This window comes from Ipomoea nil, unplaced genomic scaffold (assembly GCF_001879475.1).
Source record: "Ipomoea nil cultivar Tokyo-kokei standard unplaced genomic scaffold, Asagao_1.1 scaffold0688, whole genome shotgun sequence".
Classification (NCBI taxonomy): Eukaryota; Viridiplantae; Streptophyta; class Magnoliopsida; order Solanales; family Convolvulaceae; genus Ipomoea; species Ipomoea nil.
Window position 1 is genome coordinate 3,986,313 of NW_017617116.1, and position 24,450 is coordinate 4,010,762.

A 24,450-nucleotide genomic window follows, 5' to 3' on the forward strand; every position below is an offset into this window, starting at 1 on the left:
ACTACCAAACAATTATTCTCTTATCTAATGGGTCGTTTTTTTTTTTTTTTTTGAACGATTATCTAATGGGTCGTTGAGTTACTATGATTTAACTATTTACTATCTTGATAGTTCAGGGTGTGAAATTTATGGGAAGGAAGAAATTTTGTCTTTTAGGGCAAGGAATAAGACTAGCCAAGTAAATACTCAACACTCTATATGTAAAATCATGTTTGAGAAATGCTTTAGTTCTTTTCTTCAACTTATTGAAGAAAGAAAGCTTTATTGGAAAGCATAATTGTGAAGTTGTTTGAAAAAGAACTTTTATTTGACTTTAAACAGCTTTTTCTCCTTTTGATAATAATATTATATAAGCTCTAATGAGTTGTAAGCTAAATAAGTATATGTAACCTAGTGGTGAGATCTTTAGGATAAATTGTTGTAGAACACGAGGCTTGTGATTTTAGTAAAAAAGAGTTCACTTTTTCTTAGAGTTTTAATTTTTGAAATTTTCTTGTTAATATTTTTTTAGTTGAGCATGTTGTATAAAGTCTTTATAGTATGATTTGTAAGTTATTATACAAGAGATAGATTTATCCGGTGCCTTTCTCATTATTATACTCATAGTATTCTTAGATGATACTATGAGTCTTTCTCGTTACCTAAAAATATATATAGAATTCTGAATTCTCTCTATTTCAATGATACTCCGTAGTTAAATTTCAAGTTAAAGTCTAATTGGGAAGTAAAATAAATCTCAGCAACATTTACAGTCTTACGGTGAAGGTTCAATTCTCTCTCTTTTTTTTTTTTTTTTTTTTTTTTTTTTTCAAAAAAAGGTTCAATTCTCATTAGTAACCTAGTTTGAAATTTAACCCCCTATGGGAACCAATATAACAAGTTCTTTATCTTTGAGTCATTAAAATAAATCTCGCTATTTATCTCCCTATAAGACATTTAGGGTGTGCAATGGCCAAATGCTAGTGCTCATTGAGTTCAATTGCAATTTCAATTTAGTTAAAGCCTAATAGGGAAGGTAAATCGCAACAATGTTGATAATCATAGGGTGGGGGTTCGATTCTTGTCAGTAACATGGTTTGAAATTGAATCTCTTGTGATAACCAATGCAACAATTTTTTTTTACCCCTAACTACTTAAAATACATCCCACAATCAATTTCTCTACAAGATTTTAAAGCTGAGGTCCGCATGGATATAGCTCACTTTGTACTTAAGCGATAGATTACGGGTAAGGGCGTATGATCAAGATCTGACAACAACAGACCTAAGAGGTCGGTGGGTCACTGCGATTAACTCCTCCACCATTCTTTCAGATTACTGTATGAAGGTCTTTGGGACGAGAGATTTTGTCTTTTGTGAGTAGGATTTTAAGTGGAACAACAAATGGTTTACTAAATGGGTGGTGGGCACTCAGCCAAAAAGAGTTGCAGTTGGTATGTAATGCATTATGGGTGTGATAAAACTGCCTTAAAAGAATGGTTAGGTGAAAGATGATCACAAAAACTTGAATGCTTTTTGATGTGTGATTTAAGTGGTTAAGTCCTATTTGGGAAAATGCTCATCCTGTCAACTTTGTCTTTTAACACAAGTGTTGAGTACCAATCATCTAACCGTGACAATCATGCATGTGATGTGCTGACACTGTTGCTATTTGGATAACAACATCATCCAATTGGTTAAAATTTCATCAATTAAATTCTTCGAAAATTAAATTGACAAAATTTTTAAAATAGAGAAATTAGTATCTTGATCCATTGAAATGATTTAATTGATGAGATTTTAAATAATTCAAGAATCAAATTAGTTGAAATTGAAAATTAGAAATTACATTGACAATTGAAAAATCAAAATGATAATTTTTCCTATGATATTAATCGTGCAGATGACATATGCCCTTTGTCCTTGTACGTTTGGCCTATCAACACCATATTTTGGGCCATAACAGTTAGTTGCTAAAATAGTTAGTTTTAGCCTTTCAGGACCAAAACATTTGTTTGGGTTATAGTCCATATTTGGTTATGGCCAAACATTAATCGTTATATCGTCCGACATCGTTTTTATAAGTTGTGTGGTGAATTGACACAGTAAATATCATTTCGTCGGTTACAATTTTTTTTTTTTTAATATGTATTCTATTAAGAGTTATATGTATTATGTAAGATTATGTGTATTATGTTAGGACTTGCGCTCTTAGTATTAAGATGATATGTATAAAAAAATCATATAAAAACAAATCTCATATAAAAAGTATAGATTTATTTTATCTATTCATCTGAATTATCTATAGCTAGAAAATAAGAAAAAGAGAAATAGCTAGAAAATAAGAAAAAGAGAACGAAAAAAGTGCAGTGGCATTCTCATAATTTCAATTTTAGTAATAAATTATTGTGGATTGCTATATTTAGTCATACTCTTTTAATTTTGCATCATTGCATCAAAACAAACAATTAGACTAACATACTTGAATCAAAATAATATGAACTATTCATTCCAATAAATAATTAGATCAACATTTTTTTAGTTCCAGTTGTAGGTCTAACTTTATTGGGTCTTATTAGATTTAATAAAAATTATTATTATTATTATTATTATTATTTTTGAGAAGATTATTATTATTAAAAACATTTTTCTGGTTGGCACATGCAATTCGCACCAATGCAAATTGGTGCGGACAACCTACAAGTTTTGAAGGTAATATATTTACCTTATACTAATTTGCAAGGGGGGCATTTATCATATTCATAGTAGATACCACTATTTTTATTTATTTTTAAATCTTTTCTGTATTCTAATAAAAAAAAATCTATTATTCTGTAATCATATTAAGTATCAAGTAATTTGATATCAAACTAATGTGTGTTTTCACATGAAGAGCTCTCTCAATACCTGTTTCTATCTATTCATATAAGTTTTGAATTGAACTCGAAGTCTTATTTAAGAAAAATTAAACCAGACTTCACACAAACCATGTGTTGTTGGGCACTTGATAATAATGTGTTGTAGGCCTTGGAATGTGTACTATAGAGATGAAGTTGTGGTTGATTAAATTTAACAAGTTAGGAGACATGGTGAGACCCAAATTCATGAGCTCTACAAGAGAACAGTACCAATTGCCAGATTGTACAAATGTTAAAAAGCTGCATCTGCTAGTAGAAAAACTACTTTTCAGGGATCTTGACTCAGGGAAAAGGGTATTCAGCATCAGTTCTACTACATGTACTCCCAAATCGTACTCCCTGATGTGGTGGACTCTGATAGGTTATTTTTTTCATGTGGACCTTGTAAAATGAGCATAACTCAACTGGTTAACCTAACTTTTCTTCGTTAGAACTTAAAAGTTGTAAGATGCAGGGTTTGATTCCTACTCGGAGATATGAAATTGGTCGTATTGTAAACATTAGTGTACAAGTATATTTTAAAAATCTGACAAAAAAATCCATCCATTGATCCACATTTCTGTATAATCATTAAAGTGTTTAGTAAAGCAAAAACAAGGACCATATAGCTGGATTACATCATTCCCAATTGAGGGTTTAGACTTTAGGCATTACTTAATACATCAAGTTTATCACAAAACAATAGAGTACAAAAGCCCTAATTGCTAAATTTATGCAACATTTTCAGACTCTCTATTTCCATGCCTATTAGTTACTAGGCTTCCAAATTAACAAATTGCTTTTCATACTAAGAAAGCTCACAAACAACCTTGAGGTTAGCATTCAAATCCCAAACCCATAATTCTAAACTGTTCCTTGAGACAACAACCAAGTCTATTATACCAACCCATGGAAGGCGGCGGTGTCCAACAGAGCAGCTTTGATCTCGTCGGGATGAACATCCATCACTTGGTTACATTTCTGTTCAACAAAAAATATAATAGACGCATATCAATCATACGAGTTATAGATTCACAAGTTTTATGTTCAATCAACTTGAGGTAGTTCTCGACATGTTTAAGAGATCGCAACTTATACAGAGTGTTTGGTTCATGGAATAGGTCGGGAATTGAATACCATTCCCGCGAACAGACCTATTCCATTGTTTGGTTTGTCTTTTCATGGCTAAGAATAGCATTCCCGAGAATGAGCTATTGGTGCAATTTCGAGATTTTGAAAGGTTCGTGCTTGATAATGCAAAGGAAACTTACCTCGGCTCTAAAAACGTCTAATGCAAAACCGTTGAAACAGCTGATGACTGCCTGGTGAATATCCATTCCAAGGTTGTCCAACGCCTTTATCGTGGAGAGTAAGAGCCCAGGCCTACGGCTACAGAACATGTGGATATTGAAAGCGTTCTCTTCTCTGAGCTCGACGTGGACCTGCAATTTAACAAACCGCATAGGATATGAGAAAGTAGAAACGAAGGAAAATCGTAACGCTCATTGCACAGCACAACATAGCTGATCTGCAACTGCAACTAGCACGAATTAGACTACTTCTAAGCCACATGCAAAACTGAGTCCTTTCAAACGCAAAATTACAAAATCAAATTGACACCTAATCTAAATTCAGAAAACACAAAATGGTAGACTTTCTTGGGGTGTTCTAATTAGGTTATGAGAGCATCGAGATGAAAATATTAGTAACTATCACAAACATTCTAAATCGACATGATGGCTAGGAAGGACAGCGGGGAAATGTACCATAGGTGGCTGATTATTTGGGCTTGGTAACGAGGTTTTCCAAGATTCCTCCTTCACGGGAAAGGGCAGGGTAGGCATAGCAGAAGTGGACGGGAGAAGTCCAGCAACAGGCGGTACAGAAGAGCCATTAGATGCCAACATCTGTAGTTCATCGTTTAGGTCCTTGATCCTCTGTAGAAGCTCCTTCAAGTAATCAATAGCATCAGCAAGAATGGAGGCCCTGTCCATCTAGAATCACAATAGCAATGTTAATTCAATCAAGAATGGTCCTTTAACAGGTCAAACAATATCCATAAAAAGCAATCAACAAATTTGTTATACCCTCAAGGGAACCACAATAGTTACATTAAAGCATAATGTCTCAAGCTAATATATTAGCAAGTTAGTCAGACTGTTAACTTGGTAATAACAAGATTACAAGTTCAACTCCTAGTGAGAGCGACCTATCGGTCATCTAGGTTTGAGCCCGGCTAAGGTCATGAAACTGTTAACTTAGTAACCACAAGGTCACAAGTTTGACTCCCCGGAAGCAACCTATTGACTTTCTTGGATTAAGTCGATCAGTTATGAACAACCTAGATTGGTTTATCTCCTTCTGGACCGTTTTAATTTGAGTTGGCCAACTATAGACAAACTAAGCTCGTTTACCTCTTTGTTATCTTTTTGCCGGCTAGGGTTACAAAGGTTTAAGAATAAAATCATGGGAAGATTTTCCAAATGGAGAGGGAAATGAATTCTATCTGACCTTGCTGATTTTAGGGACGACAGACCTAAGCAAGTATAGCCTATCGTTAAGCTTCTTTCTTCTCCTTCTCTCTGCCATAAGATTTTTCGCCGGAGGTCTCCCCTTCTTCCCTTTGGGGTCCCCGTCAATCACTGAACTATTGGCGTTCGAAATCTCCAATCCATCATTCACGTTCTCCGACGGGTCGTCGGAATCCGAGTGCCACCCACTCATCCCGGTGATGTCATCGCCGCCGCTCGTGTGCAGCGATGACCCTATGCCTCCAATGGTGATTTGAGAATTTTCTTGAAATTCTCCGGATTTCTGACGCATAGCCAGTCTCTTCTGGAAGAGATTCAGATTAGAGCTCCCCATCCCCGGGGATGGACTATTATTATTATGGAGCGGCTTCAAAACCATCGCTCCATATCCATCCAAACCCGGCGGGGGGCTAAAACCGCCGCCATTGTCGGCGAGAGGGAGCAAACGCGCCTCCGCCGGGGAAACAAACCCCAAATCGGAATCCACCAGCCTCATCTGTGAACCCAACCCCCCGTGAAACCCCATGGAATCATTTGAATTCCAAGCCGGAGTATCCGAGAACCCGGAATCGCTGAGCAAATCCAGATTATCGTCGAACGGGTAGTTGCAAACCGCGCTGAGCAGCGAAGACAAGTAAGGCGGCTTGGGATGAAACGCCGCCGCCGAGAGAGGGGATTCAGTAGGGTGAAGACCACCGCTATACCCCGCCGACTCCATAGGATTCTGCAACAGAGGCGTCGAGAAATCACAATTCTCCTGTGAAGAAGAGCCCTGAAACAAGGAAGATGACCGTGGTGGGTCTTCTCCATTATGGCTATTCACGTACCACCCACTGTCACTTTCACAGCAATACGACGGCGCCTTCATTTCTCGCTTGATTCTTCCTCCAACGCCGTCGTTTCTGTTCCATGCGAACCCCTTCGCCGCCGCTCCTCCTCCTCCGCCGCCGTCGTCTTCATCCAAGCTCGCTCGTTGCTGTATAGGCTCCATTCTGGGCTTCTTGCTCGACCACACAGATGAAAAATCAATGGAGAAAGCGGAATAATTGTCGGGTTCGGGATAGCGGTGCCGGTGGGGGCAGAGAGAGAAGAGAAATGTTCATCTGCTAGGCTTGGGATGTTCATATAGTATCAGAGTATCAGCCATCAACCCTGCTGTTCTTCTTCGCTGGCAAAACGGCAAAAGTGCGTGTCGTACTGGGGAACCTTTCGTCGCGTTCAAAGTACAATTTTACCCTTTCATACATTTTCTTTGGATTATCATAATCCATTGTTTTAGGTTATAAATAGAGATGTAATATTTATTATTAAAAGATACTGAGTATTTATTAGAGATTGTAATGATGTAATGATTGTTTGTTTAATTAAATACTATGATTTATTGTGTATATATTGATTGAAACTGCACACTCACTCTTTGGTAAGTGTGAATAATAATTATTGTGTTCACATTAATCATATTTTCTTATGGAAAATGAGATTTCACATTGCTCTCGATAGCTTAATCATTTTGTTTAGAGCATCCGCATCAATTGGGAAGAATGTGGGGATAATGTAAGAGTGATTAGAAAAGAGAAGGGGAATGGGAGAGGAAAATAAAAGAGAAAATTAATTTTTTTTTTTAAAAAAAAATTAAAAAACTAATGTTGTCAGTCGGCGCGCCTGACGCACCATCAGGCGCGTGCAGTGCACGCGCTCGGCTTTTGCTCAGGTTGTGCGCGAAACGCACACAGCCTTACTTCTTCTTCTTCATTTTCTTTTTCAAAATTTTTTATATTAACCCATAATTTGCAGACTCATTCTTTTTCAAATAACACATTCCCACATCAGTATTATTTTTGGCTTGAGTGATTTATTTCTGAAATAACTCTACATTCTCCTCTTAGTGTGGATGCTCTTATAGACTATTTGCATTTAAAGAAAATATTAGTATAGTTTTTTACTTTGTATTCGACCCTAATGTTAAATTAGCACTTACCTTCTGATATGTGTGAACATAAGTTATTGCATTCACACTAACGACACCATTGTTACACTAGAGATGAATCAGATGAGGTGTCACCTTAGCTATACTGGCTTAATCATTTTTCTTTGATACTCTTTAAATTCCAATAAGACATTAGTATAAATAATACTCCGTAATAATTCTTTGTAACATTAATATAAACAATAGTTCTTCACTCTTTATACAAATTCTTTTCCCTAAAGATTGAATCCTAACCACAAGGGATCTGCTCACTTTAAACATAATCCCTATACTACTGCTACCAAGATTCAAACACAGAACTCTTCTCTTAAATAGTGTCTATTAAAACATTGAGCAAAGCCCATGCCAGCAATCTCTACACAAATTTCGATTTTAAGAATGGACTATTAAGTTACACAACATAACATAACAAGTTGCGAAAAGGCACTTGACAAATATATTACTCCGTATTTAAATATGAATAGGGTAAGCAGTTTAGTATAGGGTAGAGTGAAGCCTTTGTGGGTTTCGTATGGCATTAGAAATTGAATGGTCAGTTCAAGTCACGGGGATGGCTTCTTCCTTTTCAATGTGTTGAACGTACCACTGCATTTTATTGCCTGTCATTTTACCCACGTTGCGCTTAACCCACCACGGCACCACTGTCAATTAATGTAAAATAAATTCTTAATTTTTTTTGTTTAATTTTATTGTAAATACTAATGTACAAGTATTTAGGAGCGTGTAAATCAATTGAAACACTTGTTAAAATTTATTTCCTCCATCAATCTTTAAGACAAAAAGGGTAATAGATCCTTAAATTTTAAGTCCAAACTTAACAATTGCGTGCTACTCATTTTTCACTTCAAAAACATTTTTTTTTTCTTATACACCTATTCGTCGTACATAGTACTATAGCATCAACCCTCAACCAACTTTTTGTTGTTATACTAAGCCTAGCCCTTGGAAGTTTCCGGAAGGGTTTAGGTGGACAAAGCCGTAACAATTAACTTTTAGCATAAGTCTAAGGTTATAACTTTGGATTATAGCTCCAATTAAGTGAAGATATTCATCAATAAGCATGGATACCCTAAAAATGAAAGGGAAAAGTGGGTAGGCTTTAGTACTTTTAACCCTTTAACTATATTTGTTGCAATTTTAGAATTATTAGGATTGAGAAAATATGTGTCACGCAATTTCAAGAGACCTCGTGCTATTTTAGCATGTGAGTTGCGACATTCATGCTTTCTCAACTTAAAATGAATTTTAATAGAGTGATGAAAAATTGCAATGATTTTTAAAATAATTAAGGGTGGCAATGATAATCACAGATTAAAATGAATAAATGCTAAGAATGGAAGGATTAAAATCACCCACTTCACTTCCCGAAATGAAGTTCTCCTAAAACCTAAAATAAAATGGATGAGTATAATATAATAAGGTTATTGAATTCAAAGATTTGACAATAGAAAGAAGAAAACAAAAACAAAAATGGATTGGAAGGCACACGTAAGTAGAAGGTAGAAGGTAGAAGGTTGACAGTGGACAGAGACAATGCCCTGGGTATGAAGGAAGTTGGTAAAAGAAAGAAGAAACGTGTAAAGAAGGAAAAAAGATGGGAGTGGAATCTTGGTCATTACCCTGGTTATGAAGCTAACAAGTCAAGGATAGTGAGCAATTTGAGAACGAGGTTGAACTAGCCTTAGCTCTGGGATTTATTATTCATTTCCTAAAAGATAAAACAAGTGGAGACTGAGGTTTAAACGCATCTCGGGTTGCCCGTGAACTGTCTCACCGCAACACATACCCAATCCCAATCACTTCCGCCCCTCCCTACTACCTCAAACATATTACATTTACATATTACATTACATATATGAAGTATGGGAACAATGATGCAGAATCGAGTCTCACCAGCAACAATTTGAGAGCAACCTCTCAAAGTGAAGGGACACTTTGTGCACGATAAGGAAAGATCTAACCTCTGTATTCAGTTGGGACGGGGTATGGGGAGGCTTGGAGTTGGGGGTTCAACCTTTTGGGAATAATGAATTAGATTTCACTAGCATTATTAGTGGGAATCAAATCTTGTCCTATCAAATGTAAATTATTTATTTCTTATTTATTCAAAAATATTAGTGATTATTTATTATTATGATTGATACTATTGATTACAATAGACACCAAGCAACGTAGACCATCTAGTAATATATATATTTATGCTATTGCACTGTGAAGGATAATCTGTCAACATATATTTAGCTTACATTATTAAGGTAAAATGGCGCATCAAGTGGAAAGGCAAACAAATACATACACTAACTTGCAGTCGATGAAATCTTTGATGGTGTGGTGGATGGAGTTACTTTCCAATAAGAGAAGAATCCTGGTCGGTTTCTTTGCGAGATGCCTCCCATAGTCGATGCTCAATGCCCAATTTCCTCAGCTCCATTAGCCCTTGTTCAACTGAAATGGAACCCATTAATAGTGTTATTACAAATATAGTTCTTAATTGACCAAAAACACATAAAACACCCTGCTTACCCTACAAGTAAATTTGTAAGTAAATTATTGTTTCAGTGTTTTCTTGTAGTGAGAGACCAAGATATTTAGCCAGTTCTCACTCAATAATCTAACAAAGGTCACAATTACAGAGCCATGTTTGGCAGTTAGCAGCTTGTAGTTACGACGACAGGAAGAATGAGGCACTGTGCTAAGTAATAAGCTAAATGAAATCATAAAATCCAATCAATAGCATATTCTGAAAGCTGAAAATTAGATATTTTGAGACAACGAGGTACCATCAACAGCATCATGTGAGGTTGGTGATTCTGCACTGCGGCCGATCCAAAATTGAAGCTGTTTGTTGGCTATTTCCTCCTCTATACCTAGGGCCTTGGCTCTTCTCCAAAAGTAAGTAAGCCATGCCTAAGTAGATTCAAAATGAAGACAAATTAAACACAAACAAGAAAGCAGCAGTTTTTCTTTAGGTAGACAAACATTGGATAATGTTGCGGCTGCTAACCACCAACACTAGATATATGAATTAGGAGAAGCATGTATACTGATTACAACGTTGGTTAGGGAAATACAGAGGCTGGCACACAAAAGAAAGCAAATATATATATAGAAGCAGGTAAAGAAGCCAACCTCCTTGAAAAGCACATCTTCAGACTCCTCAGGGCTCAGTTCTGCAGAAAGAAACATGCACATGCTAGAGTAAAATTCACAATGGCAAGGAATTTTATTTTTTTTAAAATCAAAACGAAGTACCCAAAATTTTCAGGTGAGAAGACTCCAGAAGAATTTACACAGACAAAGACAGTGATAAAGAACAAGAAATTTTCTTTAGTCAAATTGAAGGGAGACATGAAACTGAAATTATGAAACGTTCTCTGTGCATTAAGCCGTGTCATGATGATGCCAAGAACAAGAAAATATGCCTTTAAAATATCATATTAAACTCACCAATTGCTTCCATATACTTTGGATCACCAGGTGACTTGAGATCTGTCACAGCAGAAGCAGATGCATTACAGGTTAAGATACACAAAATATGAAAGTCACCCAAGTATCTTAAATCTTAGATTTAATAACCAAGAGATGCACAAAGTTTGAAGAAAGTAACCATTCTGCTGCTAAAAGGAAATGCAGCATGACTCCAGAAGAGAAGCCCAATTAGTGTGTGTGTGTGTGTGTAGAAGGGTACTTTGGAGAATCATAAACTAATACGTTAATCCAGCCAAGCTTGTCATCATATAACCTGAGATTGATGTTCGAGCAGTGTTTGGGCGCCGTTGTTGAGCCAGTGCAAGGACAATTGCGTCTTCAACCTAAAAAGTGTCATCATAAAATAGTTATAGCAAATGCCAATGTTTGTCTAGGAAGACTAAGAAAATAATACAGCACAAGTAGTAAATATACATCTGGACATTTAGCCATTGGAGGTAGTGTTTGGTGTACCGGCCAAGGACCAGTTGACAATTAGGTCATGAGCAGAGCTATAAGCAAAAAGCTCAATTTGTTGAGCTTATTTTCTATAGCACTTTTGCTAATTTTTTCACTATGTTTTGATTGGCTTATTAGAAGAGTTTGGGGCTTTAGTAAATGAGCCAATATTGGGTATGATAGAGCAAGCAGAATTTATTCACTACAGAATTATGGATAAATGATGAAGACAAGAGCATAAAGTTAATAAGTATAAAAGACGCGAATAGTCAGAATATCATCAACTTTAAGAAAGTAGACAAAAATCCTGAGAAAAAAAGTGCACACAAAGACACCCACTTATAGGGGCAAACCTTGAGTGACGTAAGCTCTTTCAAGCCCATTTCTACTGAAAGCATACTCTCAATGTTTCCTTCTCCAGTCAGATCACTCAAGTCCAGAACATGTTTGACCCTTTCTGGATTTTCATCACCTGTTCAATAATATCCGCATTAATCTCACATATAAAATAAAATATATTAACAAATCAAGAAATCGCTATGTTAAAGTTAAAGATAAATATTTGTGCCTTTGTTTTATTTTTATTTTTTGAAATTATTATGGATTACATGTAAAAGTTACTAGCCTTTTTGCCAGCATTCTTCCTTAGCTTTTTGTCCAGCAGAGAGGACTATTTCAAAGGGAAGAGGGGCTAAAGATGACCAATATTCATATTTAGTGATAGCAATATCCGAACAGATACCTGCAAAACAAATAAGAGCCCTGATTCAAAGTTAAAGTGGAAGGCCCATTCAAGGGTCACAGGTAGCCATAAATTTCATTTCCATGGGGATGCAATAGCTTAGAAACAAATTTTAATACCCCCACCTGCTCCCATCTCAACGGAAAAAAGAAAATAAAACATACTACTTACCATACCGAGCAGCTAAACCCCAATAACGAGCAAGCCAACATCTTTTGAGAACAACTTCTTCCTGAAATATGAATAAAATATTAAATTAAATGTAATAGCATGTAGCCCATCAAATAGTAATCTAATCTCCAGAAAGCACAGCAACAAACCATTTCATTCTGGCTTAACACCATCCTTTGTGTCATAGAGCGCAGAGCTTTGACTTCAGATCCAGTCCCTCGAAGTTGATCAACAGCAGCTGTTGCCTCATTTTTCGCATTCTATATCAAATAAAACATAAAAAGTCAGAACATTAGGCAGAAGAATGCAAAAGCAACAGCAACACTTACATTCATGGTGGTACACTTACCTTAACATCAGAACGGAGTGTTGCAAGCTCCACATCTACCCCCTCTTTTGCTTTTGCCTCTTTTAGTGCAGCCTAAAATAACTTACCGATTACAATCATATTTTAGAAGTGGATGACAATTGAGGATAGTGATCAATTTCAATTCTTCTAAATTTTAGTTCCTTTTCTTTTTGGCAAGTGGAATGCAAATAAAATTCGAAACCAAATGCCATGGCACACGACCGAAGATAAGATTCAACTTACTCAACAATCTAGTTAACAAAATATCCAAAAATTACCTCCCTCTGGCGCAAAGAAGCTTCTTTTCTGCAAATTAATAAGACTTGCGTTTAATCATGTTATATTACAAAGAGAACATAAATAGGTAGAAATATAAGAAATTTTAAACTTTTTTATGAGAAAGTTCATAAATTTTATGAAACCTGTTCAATAATTTGGCTTCTAAGGACACTCCTTTACCAAGAGCAGCAACCTGAAATAACCAGGATTTATTTAGATTGATTTGTTCATATAGGGGGTTTTAAATTTCAAAAGAATATAAAATTAATTATATGAAATTCAGGTAGCAGGGAAACAGAACCAAAATGTCTTGTTATGTTCTAACAATCTGACGTGTGGATGAAACATAAGTACAGAGAAATCACAATCAAGAAGAATTGAGAAATCTCAACTCAATTACTCGTCCACATAATAGTGAACGAAAAGTTCAAAAATAAATACAGAGTAAATAAATAAAGGAAATTATCACCTTAACATGATGCATAATATAATAATATATACTAACCTGCTTCTCAAACTCAACAACTCTAGCTTCAGCTTCCCTAAATCTCTCCTCAGCAACCCTAAGCTGTACAAAAAAGTTCAGTGTTAGAATTAAGGACAGAAGATGAAAGAAGAGAAAAATTAACTACCAAAACATCCACCTTTTCCAGAAGATTCTCATTTTCTTCTTGTAGCACATCAAGCTGCACATAAGGCCATAAGGAAAAATGAGGTTCACAGAGAACAGTGCTATTAGCAAGAGAAAACACTTCTTGTATCTTGCTGCAGAATATGTATGCACATATATAGAACATAGGGTATGGAACCTAATTATGTCAACTTAGTGCCTCTTCAGTAATTAGAAAATTCTCCAATTTTCTGAAGAAAAAAAATGGAAACAAAGTTTTCTTCAAAGTGTGTTTTCTAGTTTTTAGAAAGCATAAAATGAAAAAGATATATATCTAACTTAGCAAAAGCATTTGGAAAACTCTAAAAAGATATCTTTCAAAATTTTCAAGTGCAAAAACATACATGAGGCTTCACTCATGATCAACACCACCACCTCCTATGTGTGTGTATGCCCACCTTCGACCACTAACACCTCTACCACCATTACCACCTATGCCCACAACTAATCAATACCACCATTGCCTACCATGCACATTAGTATTTTAATATGAAGAAAGCTAGAAAAAAAAATTTTGAAGTTCAAATACTTTCATACTTCATAAATTGAAATAAAATTGAACGTGAGCATGTTTTCTAATTTTCCAATGGAAAATGAAAACTAGGAAAATTTTAGAAAAATGAAGATAGATAATGGAAAACATTTTCCCACTTCATCATGGAGTGCAGAAGTGCCATGCTGATGGCCCCCGTCTTTTAAATTTACTTGTCCCAAATTTGGTGAGAATCTGCACAAAAAAGTTACAAAATTAATGCAAAGAGGAGAAACAAAATACCCCTCCATTGTCAGCATGCACAAGTATTGACCATGATGGGCAGTTACTATGCATCCCAGAAGCAGAAACTTGCAACAGTGAGAGCTTTTGAGCTGGGCAATAGTGTACATCAATGTTTTTGCTTAAGAGTGAAAAATGTTACAGTAATACAGTATACATATCAGAACTTAGCATGTAAAATAGAGATGGTTGCACCATGGTTACCTTTTCTCTTGTGGTTTGTTGGTAGGAGGATCAATTTGTGGTATGGGTATTGGAGTCTTCAGTGACGAACGGCTAGTTGGTACTGCTGGTGCAGGACGAGTTGACGTTAAAGACCTCCCAGCTGATGTTGACCGATGAGATGGAGTTTCTTCCACCATATTCTGAGCTAGCTAATTAAAATAGCAAGAAAGTAAATAATTAGCATCTAGAGGTACCATACTGATAACAACTCTGCAAGTAAAATTGGAAAAGACTTTTGCTAATTTGAAACTTATTGTTCAACTATAATCTCATTGTACTTTCAATTGCAAGAACAAGAGCTTCATATTTGAAATAAAGAGGTGAGACATGTGAAACTGAGGGCAGTAAGTCCTTGTTAGAGGAGATCATAACTATTAATGATCAAACTTATGAACTTCAAGAACAACTATTTCAGCTGTTCCACTCATGTCAACTCTATCTAAATCCTTCTATATACTTATATTATGCTAAAAAGTAAAAACCATGGCCAAAGGTCCAACATATCACTACATATAGCACAAAACTAAAATATGTACATTGTTTCGTGAATTAACTCTAATCAAACCCATTATTAACTCAATTGAGTAACTGATTACACTAAAACGGCTTACCATTTTTAAAATTTCTTTTTATAAATTAAAGGATGGCATATTCGTCATAATTAAACATAACTATTGCCTAACATGTCTAATAGCAAATTTGCAACCGACATAAGCTTTCAACATTTACAGGAAAAATTGAGATCTAGTCCACGAAATTACCGAAGGAGAAGAGGATCTGCTACTGATCTTACTGGACGAAGCAGATGCCTTGGCAGCATTACCGTTAATTTTATTGTTACTGGTGTTGGGTGGGCCGGAGGCAGTTCTGGACAGAGGCAGAGGAGGAGGAGCGAATCGGAACCCGAGATCATCATTATCTTCGTCCTCGTCTTCGTCATTGCCGGCGGCGGCTTGGGAGGCCATGACCTGAGCAAGCCGCTGAGCAGCAGCTTTGGCGGCGACATTCTGAGTGCGCTTAATGCTGGACATACCGGAAACGGAGGAGGAGCGACCATGGTGCGGACGCGGCGCGGAGGACGCGGCGGCCGGTGGATTGAGAACTCCGGATTCGCTGCTCCAATGGCGCGCGTACACCGGACTGTCGGTTCTCCTGGCCTCCATTGTTAAACCAGTAATGTTACTGCAAAAAAAATTACTGAAAACAGAGAAATGCGTGCTGAAATTCAGACGAAATTTTCGGGGAGACGCCTAGATTTGAGAGAGTTGCTCTCCCTGAGAGATTTACGGAGAAGGATATTTGTGTGTTTGTAGTTGGTGCCGGAGAAGCGGCGGAGCCTCACGCTCCCGGAATAGCGCTTGGTGTTTCTCGTTGCGGTGCGGCCGTGACCCGTGTGGATGCAAGTAGCCAAGTATTACACAAATCTAGACTATGAACTATGAAGTATGAACCTACTAAAGTCAAAATTATTATTCATTAAAGTTAACACCCAACTTTTAATATATTTAGTACTACGTATTACATAAATCTAGAGTAAACATTAATGATTTACAACTCTCAAAGTGAGGGACAGCTGAGTTATCATGATTTACAACTCTCAATGTTCTGTCAGGCCGAGAGGTGGGGGCCCTTACAGTTTGGGATTCAATATTTTGAGGAGCAGGAGTATTACATAAATCTAGAGTAAATATTAATATGATTTTTTTTACAGAAAATGTTCGTAGTCTATCTGAGTATGCGCTATGAGTAAAAATATTTCTTGTAACCTTAGAACATAATAAGGTAAATCAATTTAATAGATTCTCCATTATTGATCATCTCAAATTGATAAGGTAAATAGCACTACAAGAAAAACAATTTTTAGTGACAAAAATTAGTGACGGGTAGAAAAACCTCTCACTAAATGTATTATTTGCATAGTTTTTGTGAGGGTTGAAAATTACTCTAACTAAAAGTTTATGATTTAGTGACGAAATTTTAATTTTATACTTATTTTAAAAACATAATCTCGCTATTGATACAAAAGATGTTGTTACTCTCGCTATTGATGTTTGAAAATCATTTCACTAAAATCTAATTCCCACCAAATACTTAGCAAAATTTTCCCGCTTCCATCATCTCTATTATGCAATAGTCTCCAAATACTTAAGCAAAATTAGGACTTCTTCCATCGTCTCTAACCAATCACTTCCATCGTCACTGACGCGCCCTCCTTCGCCAGTTTTTTGTTGCCCCGTTCTCCATTGGAACAGAGGAAGGTCGCCGGTCACCCTCCGTCGCCGCCGATCTTCGCACAGCAAGGCAAGGTTGCCAGTCACGCTCCATTACCGTCACTCTTCGCACAAGGTCGCCATTAGGAGTGTAAATGAGTCGAACCGCTCTTGAACGGCTTGATCAAAGCTCGACTCGAGCTCGATCGAAATCGAGCGACTCGTTTAATAAACGAGCCGAGCTTGAGCTCAAATATTCTAGACTCGAGCCACTCGCGAGCTATATATATATATATATATATATATATATATATATATATATATATATATATATATATATATATATATATAATATTAAAATTTATAAAACTTAAATCCTTTAATAATTAAGAATTAAATTTCAAACCCCGAGCCCCACCACCCGCCCCCCCCTCCCCCCAAATACCTAATCTCTAGTTCTTACTATTTGTTAGTAAATAGTAATATTAATGATAGGATTCTCGTCATTACAAGAATATAATGAGAGGAAATTATGCTAGTTAGTAGTTGTATTAGTGACATGATTTTTTGTCACAAAAAGAACGTTTTAGTGACGGTAAATATACTATCACTATATGCTTATTAATGATGGTATCATATCTCGTCACTATTTGTTTTTAACTTCAGAAGAAATAACGACAGGTGGTGACGGTAAATTTCACGTCATTAAAAGCCTTTTATGATGGTTTTTGATTTTTTTAGTGACGGTTTTACCTCTCACTAATGGACAATTTTCTTGTAGTGTAGATAGTTTACACACAAAATATTTCAAGAGTTATTTTGAGTGACATTCGTAATTCTTCAATAATTAATTTTATTAAGTCGGATCTCTTTATTTGAATAATGTATTTATATCTTCCAATGTAGTGGTTCTTACAGCAAATGATAGTGTGTGTGTGTATATATATATATATATATATATATATATATATATATATATATATATATATATATATATATTATAAGTTATTAGGTAAATCTTTTCTTTAAAAAAATGTATTCTCTCCCTAGGGTTCTAGTGTTTCTCTTTCTCTTTGTGTAAACGGTTATTTGCATGTTTTCTTGTCCTTGAGCTTTTGCTGTGATTTTCGTCAACTTCTGGCCTTTGTGTTTTCCTGGTGCTTGTGCCATTGCCTAGACAACAAGATGGACGTCAATGATATTGTTACAGGCCTCTTGTGTTGTTGCTAGATGGTGGTGTGGCGGGCAGTCAGAGGATGACAATGGAGGTCGATCAGGTTGGATCACTGGTGGTGGAAGTGGGCATTGGAGTAGAGCCTAAACGGCGCAGGGGTGTGGAGGGGGTTGTGATGGATAAAGCTAAGGGGGGAGGGGTGACGTGGTAATGTATGATAGTTCAAAAGCTAGTTTCTCGACGGTCTCTTGTTTTCAAACTATCTTGTCCCAATGAGTACCCTAAGCTAGAATTGTCGTGGCTTGGGCAATTCGCGGACAGTTCGAGAATTAATGGACCTTGTGTCCAAGAACAAGCCCGATTTTGAATTCTTGATGGAGACAAAGGTGGGAAGGGGGCATGCTAAGAGTTTGCAAGTCAATTTGGATTTTGATGGATAATGTTTCTCTATGGACAGTGTGGGACTGAAGGGGGGTCAGGGCTGGCCTTTCTTTGGAAAAAGAATAATGTGGGAAGTCTTCTGAGTTTTCCCATTCCATAACCGGCCATATTGATCTTGAAATTGCTCCTCTTGGCCGGGAATGAGTGACGTGTTTTTATAGAATGCCAAAGAGGGCGAGGGGTAAGGCCTTCTTGGGCTCTAATGGACCGCTTGCTGTTACCTTGAGTGGTGGTGGGGGATTTCAATTACCTTATAGTTTAGTCGTCGGAGAAAAAAGAGCGTTTGAGTCGAGTAATGCGAAAGGGTTGTTGGAAGGTTTTAGGGACTCTCCCTACTAAATGATAGGATATCATTTCACTTGTGAGCAAGGACGTGCGACTGGGGTTTGGGTGGAGAAAAGGTTGGATCGAGTGGTGGCTAGTAGAAGTTGGATTGGTTTTTTTTTTTTTTTTTTAATTCAAATTATATGAGATTTTAATTAAGGGAATGTCATATGTTTTCTTAGATTATTTAAGATTTCTTTGAATATGATTATATGATATAAAATATTGAGCAAATACCAATTTTGGTCCCACGAGTATTAGCAAAATGACAGTTTTAGTCCACATGTTTAATTCCTACCAATTTTCATCCACGACTATTACTTTAGTACCAATTTTCATCTATGACTATTGTTTTAGTGCCAAAATTCATCACGCCAATCACACATTTGTTTAAAACATGTCGAAATATGAAATTATTAAGGGTATTTTCGTCTTTTTAAAATTAAGATCCCAATTTGAGCATGAATAAAAAGATTTAAGCCCTAAGATCTATCGTGATTCGTAGTTTTTCTCCTCAAATTAAAGTAGGATGAGGAGGAGAACTGTCAATTGGGATTGATCTTAGGGCTTACATCCCTTTATTCATGCTCAAATTAGAGCCTTAAGTTGAAAAGGACGAAAATGCCCTTAAAATTTTTAGATTTCGACATGTCTTGGATAGAGGGGTGATCGGCGTGATGAATTTTGGTACTAAAATAATAGTCGTGGATGAAAATTGGTACTAAAACAATAGTTGTGGGATGAAAATTGGTAGAAATTAAATATGTGGACCAAAATCGTCATTTTGCTAATACTCGTGGGACCAAAATTGGTATTTGCTCTAAAATATTAGAAGTATATAACATTCAACCAAACACATTATATTAAACCAAACATAAAAAATAATCCCTGTGACTTTAGTTAATTAGCAATGAATCAAGGCAATTAATTAATTAATTCTTCGTAGAGGAAAACAATATAATCTGCGAAAAGCTTTCTTGAATTTTGGAATGGCGGCCAATGAACTCCTTTTTTCCTTTTGCTGCTTCTCAGCTCTCTCCACATCAAGCAAACGCCTCACAAACCTAATCTCTTTCTTCAGCCTCCCAATCTCCGCCCGCTGTTCCTCGTACTTCCTCAAAACCGACGCCAAAACACTTTCGTTATCCCTCACTACCTTCATCCCATCCCAAAACGCCTCCTCCGCGCCGCCATCGTCATCGCCGGCGTCTGGGGAGGTTCCGCAATCAGCCGCCGCCGACGCCGCCTTGACGATGCTGTAGTCTTCTTCTCCTTCTTCGTCGTCATTAACGATTCGGGGTGAGTCCGAGGATTCCTTGTCGGAGTTGTGGACGAGGCGATGAGTTGAGAGATGGTCGTGGTTTTCGGCTAGGACGCGGTAGGATTTGTGGAGGTCTCGGACGAGGTCGAGGAGTTGAGGTTTGTTGTGGTAGTACATTTCGGCTCTCTTCGCGAATGTTTCGCCGTCGTCCTCAACCAGGTTCAAGATTGTCTTGAACTTAGCATCCACCTCTGCGTATATCAATCCACCAAATCAATATAACTAGAGATTATATATATATATGAAAGAAACTGTACTGTAACATGCATGGTTAAAAGTATGAATGAAGTTATACCCTTTACTTTTTATTATTATTATTATTATTATTATTATTATTATTATTATTATTATGCACATGCATCCACCATATATTTTCTTATTTTTTTAATAATAATAATATATACACATATGACATGTAGTGACTCTCCTATATGGGAGGTCATGAGATCGAGTCTCAATGTTGACTCTGCTTCACCAGATTGAGAAAGTATAAATGAATTCATGAATAGATACTACAATGTAATTGAGTCAATAGCATTCAAACAAAAAATACACCTACATTATATATTGAAGTTATTAATTATTTCATAAAATCACTAAGAAAAATACTGTTTTTTTTTTTTAAATTAAAATCACCCTTAAAGAATGCCACTAGTTGGTCAAACCCTACTTAGGGTTAATAAAGAAAACCCAATAATGACATGTTATTAATGATTTAATTTTAGTGAAAAAATATAACATCACATGTATAGCTAATAAATAATCCCTAATTAAAACGGCAAACAACAATTAGCTAGGATCAATTAATTATGGATTGAATGGTAAGAATATGAGTTTTTTTGCACTTTTGGTCCCACGATAGTGGCATTATCAGGATTAATTCGTGACTTTCAAACCTTACAACCTTACAATTTCAGTCAACGACTATTGTTTTTGTTGCAAAAATGGTTCTTCCGACCAATTTTCTGACAAAATCTCACAGGAGAAAAAGTACCATTTCAAGCCGGGATAAAATAGACATTTACATTGATGTTGCAATATCCAACCGATATTGACCTCTTATTTTGACCAAAGTGCAAAAAAAAAAAAAACAAAAAAAAACAAAAAAAAAAAAACAATTGCTAAAGACAAACCCTAATATGCTCTCATTTAATCAACCCATATGCGAACAAGAAGAAAACATCAATTGTCATCTTCAACACGCCATCCATTACCGATCTTCGATTGCCATTTTCAAACCCAATTTTTCGTCTCTAGCAATTGGGGTTTTTTTTCTAGCACTTTGGTCAAATAAAAGGTCAACAGCGGTCAAAGATTACAAGGTCAATGTAAATGTATATTTTATCCCTGCTTAAAATGGAGAATTTTTTCTCCGATGAGATTTTGACGAAAAATTTAGTCAGGAGAACCATTTTTGCAACAAAGGAGAACCATTTTTGCAACAAAAACAATAGTCGTGGACTGGACTGAAATTGCAAGGTTTGAAAATCACGGATTAATTTCGATAGTGCCACTATAGTCATGGGACCAAAAGGACGAGAAAATAATACAGCCATGCATGAACACCCCCATCCGATCAGATCAAACAAACAGATTTGGATAGTATTCCGTGCGTATATAACGACGACAATCTTAATTAATTGATATGTATTCATCAACATAATATATATAATCAACCTGCAGATCAGAAAAAGAAAAACCCTAAATCTGAATTTGCAAGAGAGAGAGAGAGACCTGCTAAGGTGTTGTGAAGCCAGGGAGAGTGATGGGGACGAAACTGAGAAGCAGCAGCTGCTGATAATGATGATGATGAGATATTGTCCATGGAGATCAGAGCAATAGGTTCGTAGTAGTCGTTAGATGTATACGAGGAGGAGTCGTAGGTGGGAGTAGTTTGTTAATTGAATGGCACTATATATGTGTGTGTATATACATACACGCAATAAATAACACCTAATAGGAGTATAACACGGAGTGATTATAATAATAAATATATACACGATTATCCATATCTTCTATTCCTAGTAAAACTTGGCTATTCATATTCCTTCCTTAAAATTTAGTGTACTACATTAAGATTTAAAAGAGGACAATATTTTAACATCGTTTATTTTATTTTTTCCGTTAAATCTGATCACGTGATAATATTTATCTAATTTATTACTCCGTATTATTTAATAGTAAGATCACGTGGCAATAACATTAATAATTTATCTAATTTATTATTATTTAATAGTAAAAATTAGAAATTGGGGTTTGAACCCTTATTCTTTTAGATAATAATAGAGGCAATTCAATATCACCAAGCTACTCATAAATTCTAGTTTATAAGTGTAAGAAATAAATAATATTCTTATTCAAGTGAAATACTAAAATATAAAATAAGAAAAGACATTCAGATCGAGGTGGTTAGTTGGCATTCACTTGTAGTTTAACAAGTGAAATGCATGATCCAATATTAGATGTTGCAATCACATATTTGTTAGATTGTCCTATCCAACTAGTTGAGCTGTCCATGCGAACTATTCATATTTCTTTCTCCACTGGATTCACTGTCGTTGTACATACATTCCTTTTGCAAATAGTGTCAACCTTGCCCACAAAAAGCAAAATTTTTGAGACTTCCACACTATAGTCCAACAAGATAGTCGAGGGTCAATAATCAGGTAACTCAACATCTCATTAAATAGGAGGATTAGTGTCCAGTGTCCACCGTATTGGATGAAACTCTCACACTACACGCGAATCCTGTTGTCAGTGTGATCGTGTCCTTATCAATGATTTACTACCGAGAAATCAATTGAGTTGGCCATATGAGCACTAAGGTTCATAACCTAGCAAGCCTAATAGCGGCAACTATATCATCTTATATATGAGACAGTATTATATGAGGCAAATATTAAATATAAAAATTGATGGTACATAAAAACGCTTATGTCGGTATAAAATTTTCACTTCGCATAAATTCGCAATAAAAAAGTGAAATGGGTACCAGAACATGCATGCATTTATTCTGTTGTGCTCTGTCATGATATTTAAGCTACGACTGAAGCAAATGAAAGAAGTTTGGAAATCCTTACAAACCCTAGTGGCCTTTAGACATTTTTCTACTTAATTTGCACTAAGGTTTAGCTTCCATTTGCATTATTGACGTTTGTATTGAAGATTTACACTTCGGATGAAACCAATTCAAGGTTACGTTAATAAGACATGCATTAAGATGGTTTGAGAGCCCTCAACATTGCAATAGTAGATAAACAATCTTGGAAGTTCCCTACAACTTATCTCCTATTAGAAGCTATATTTTTGTCAAGTTCAATGGTTGATAACTTGGAATATAATACGCTTAGAATAGAATAATATTAGTAAGAACTAGAATGTCACTCGTACGATGCACGGACTATAAATTTTTTTAAGTTAATAATAGAAAATGTTAGCATTTATAAAGTATATTATGTATATTTTAATATGAAATGTTATTAAAAAATAATAGTGTTTTATAACCATGAACAACAGTGTTGAAATGCTATAACATTACAAAGCAATGAAATAATCAAGATTGGAAATTAATAATAAAAACGCTGCAATTATAAATTATTAAAAATTTCTTTGTAAACCACATTATTTGTGGAAGTACAATCATAACATAACATAAGACCTATTCCATTATCTGTTATATTTTTTATTCTATTGTAAAGTTTTTAGAAATAACATATTCTAATTTGTCCTTAATTAAAATCTAAAAGTTATATATATATATATATATATATATATATATATATAGGGTTCCAATAAGAACACTTGTGGCTTAGGTGAGAACATGAGAACAAATCGTGTGCATCCACCTAATATTTTGTAATGGTCTAGATTAGATTAAGTGTGTGCGAACGCGAATTAAATGTGTGCAAACACACTTAATCGCGTTTGCACACATTTAATTCGCGTTCGCACACGATTTGTTCTCACAATAAAATGAAATTTGATAGCATAGACATGCAGTGTAATTAAAATGATACTTCGTTGTTACTATAATGAAACTAATATGTGTGAGAAAATGAAACTAAAACAGAGTTCCATACCATGATCCACACTTCTACATAGGCCATGGTCCATAGTAAAATTTGCCCAAGTTGCCCAAGTGAAAGGAGCACGATTCTCATACCTAAATGTCACAAGTTCAATTCCTGCCAACACCCTTTTGGTCGAGCCCGTTGTATAGAGAATTCCTAATGCGGTTTACCTCTTCTATTACACAAGAGTAGTGTTTACTCAATGCACACCCTCAGATAGTAGTTATAGGTTTCTATTAAAATTTTGTAAATTGATGCCCATGATTTGATCACACAATCTCATTTAAAAAGATAATATCATCACACACACATTCATTACCATACGTCCATACCTATCATCGCTATATTCCATTACTTACACTTAGGTAGTTAGGTTAAA

The 24,450-nt window shown here is 35.8% G+C and overlaps 3 protein-coding genes across 3 annotated transcripts; all 3 read right to left on the bottom strand.

Annotated features, from left to right (window-relative positions):
* Nucleotides 1-3,474: 3,474 nt before the first annotated feature.
* LOC109175279 (transcription factor SCREAM2-like) lies at nt 3,475-6,634 on the bottom strand. The gene is made up of 4 exons (XM_019324516.1): nt 5,387-6,634; nt 4,642-4,869; nt 4,147-4,317; nt 3,475-3,856 (listed from the first exon to the last, which is right to left on the bottom strand). Exons 1-4 carry the CDS (start codon nt 6,395-6,397, stop codon nt 3,773-3,775), a joined length of 1,494 nt encoding a protein of 497 aa, XP_019180061.1. The 5' UTR covers nt 6,398-6,634; the 3' UTR covers nt 3,475-3,772.
* Nucleotides 6,635-9,564: 2,930 nt separating this feature from the next.
* Nucleotides 9,565-15,968, bottom strand: LOC109176257 (coiled-coil domain-containing protein SCD2). The gene is made up of 18 exons (XM_019325715.1): nt 15,725-15,968; nt 15,293-15,692; nt 14,511-14,680; nt 14,183-14,258; nt 13,506-13,547; nt 13,367-13,429; nt 13,005-13,054; nt 12,861-12,888; nt 12,583-12,654; nt 12,383-12,493; nt 12,234-12,294; nt 11,946-12,062; nt 11,674-11,792; nt 11,136-11,205; nt 10,841-10,882; nt 10,523-10,563; nt 10,174-10,300; nt 9,565-9,838 (listed from the first exon to the last, which is right to left on the bottom strand). Coding segments are annotated over exons 1-18 (1,695 nt in total). The 5' UTR covers nt 15,727-15,968; the 3' UTR covers nt 9,565-9,734.
* A 3,551-nt stretch (nt 15,969-19,519) lies between these two features.
* LOC109175539 (protein NETWORKED 3A-like) lies at nt 19,520-21,858 on the bottom strand. Its single transcript, XM_019324806.1, has 2 exons — nt 21,736-21,858; nt 19,520-20,192 (listed from the first exon to the last, which is right to left on the bottom strand). The coding sequence occupies exons 1-2, from the start codon at nt 21,824-21,826 to the stop codon at nt 19,609-19,611; spliced, it is 675 nt and encodes a 224-aa protein (XP_019180351.1). The 5' UTR covers nt 21,827-21,858; the 3' UTR covers nt 19,520-19,608.
* Nucleotides 21,859-24,450: the final 2,592 nt, after the last annotated feature.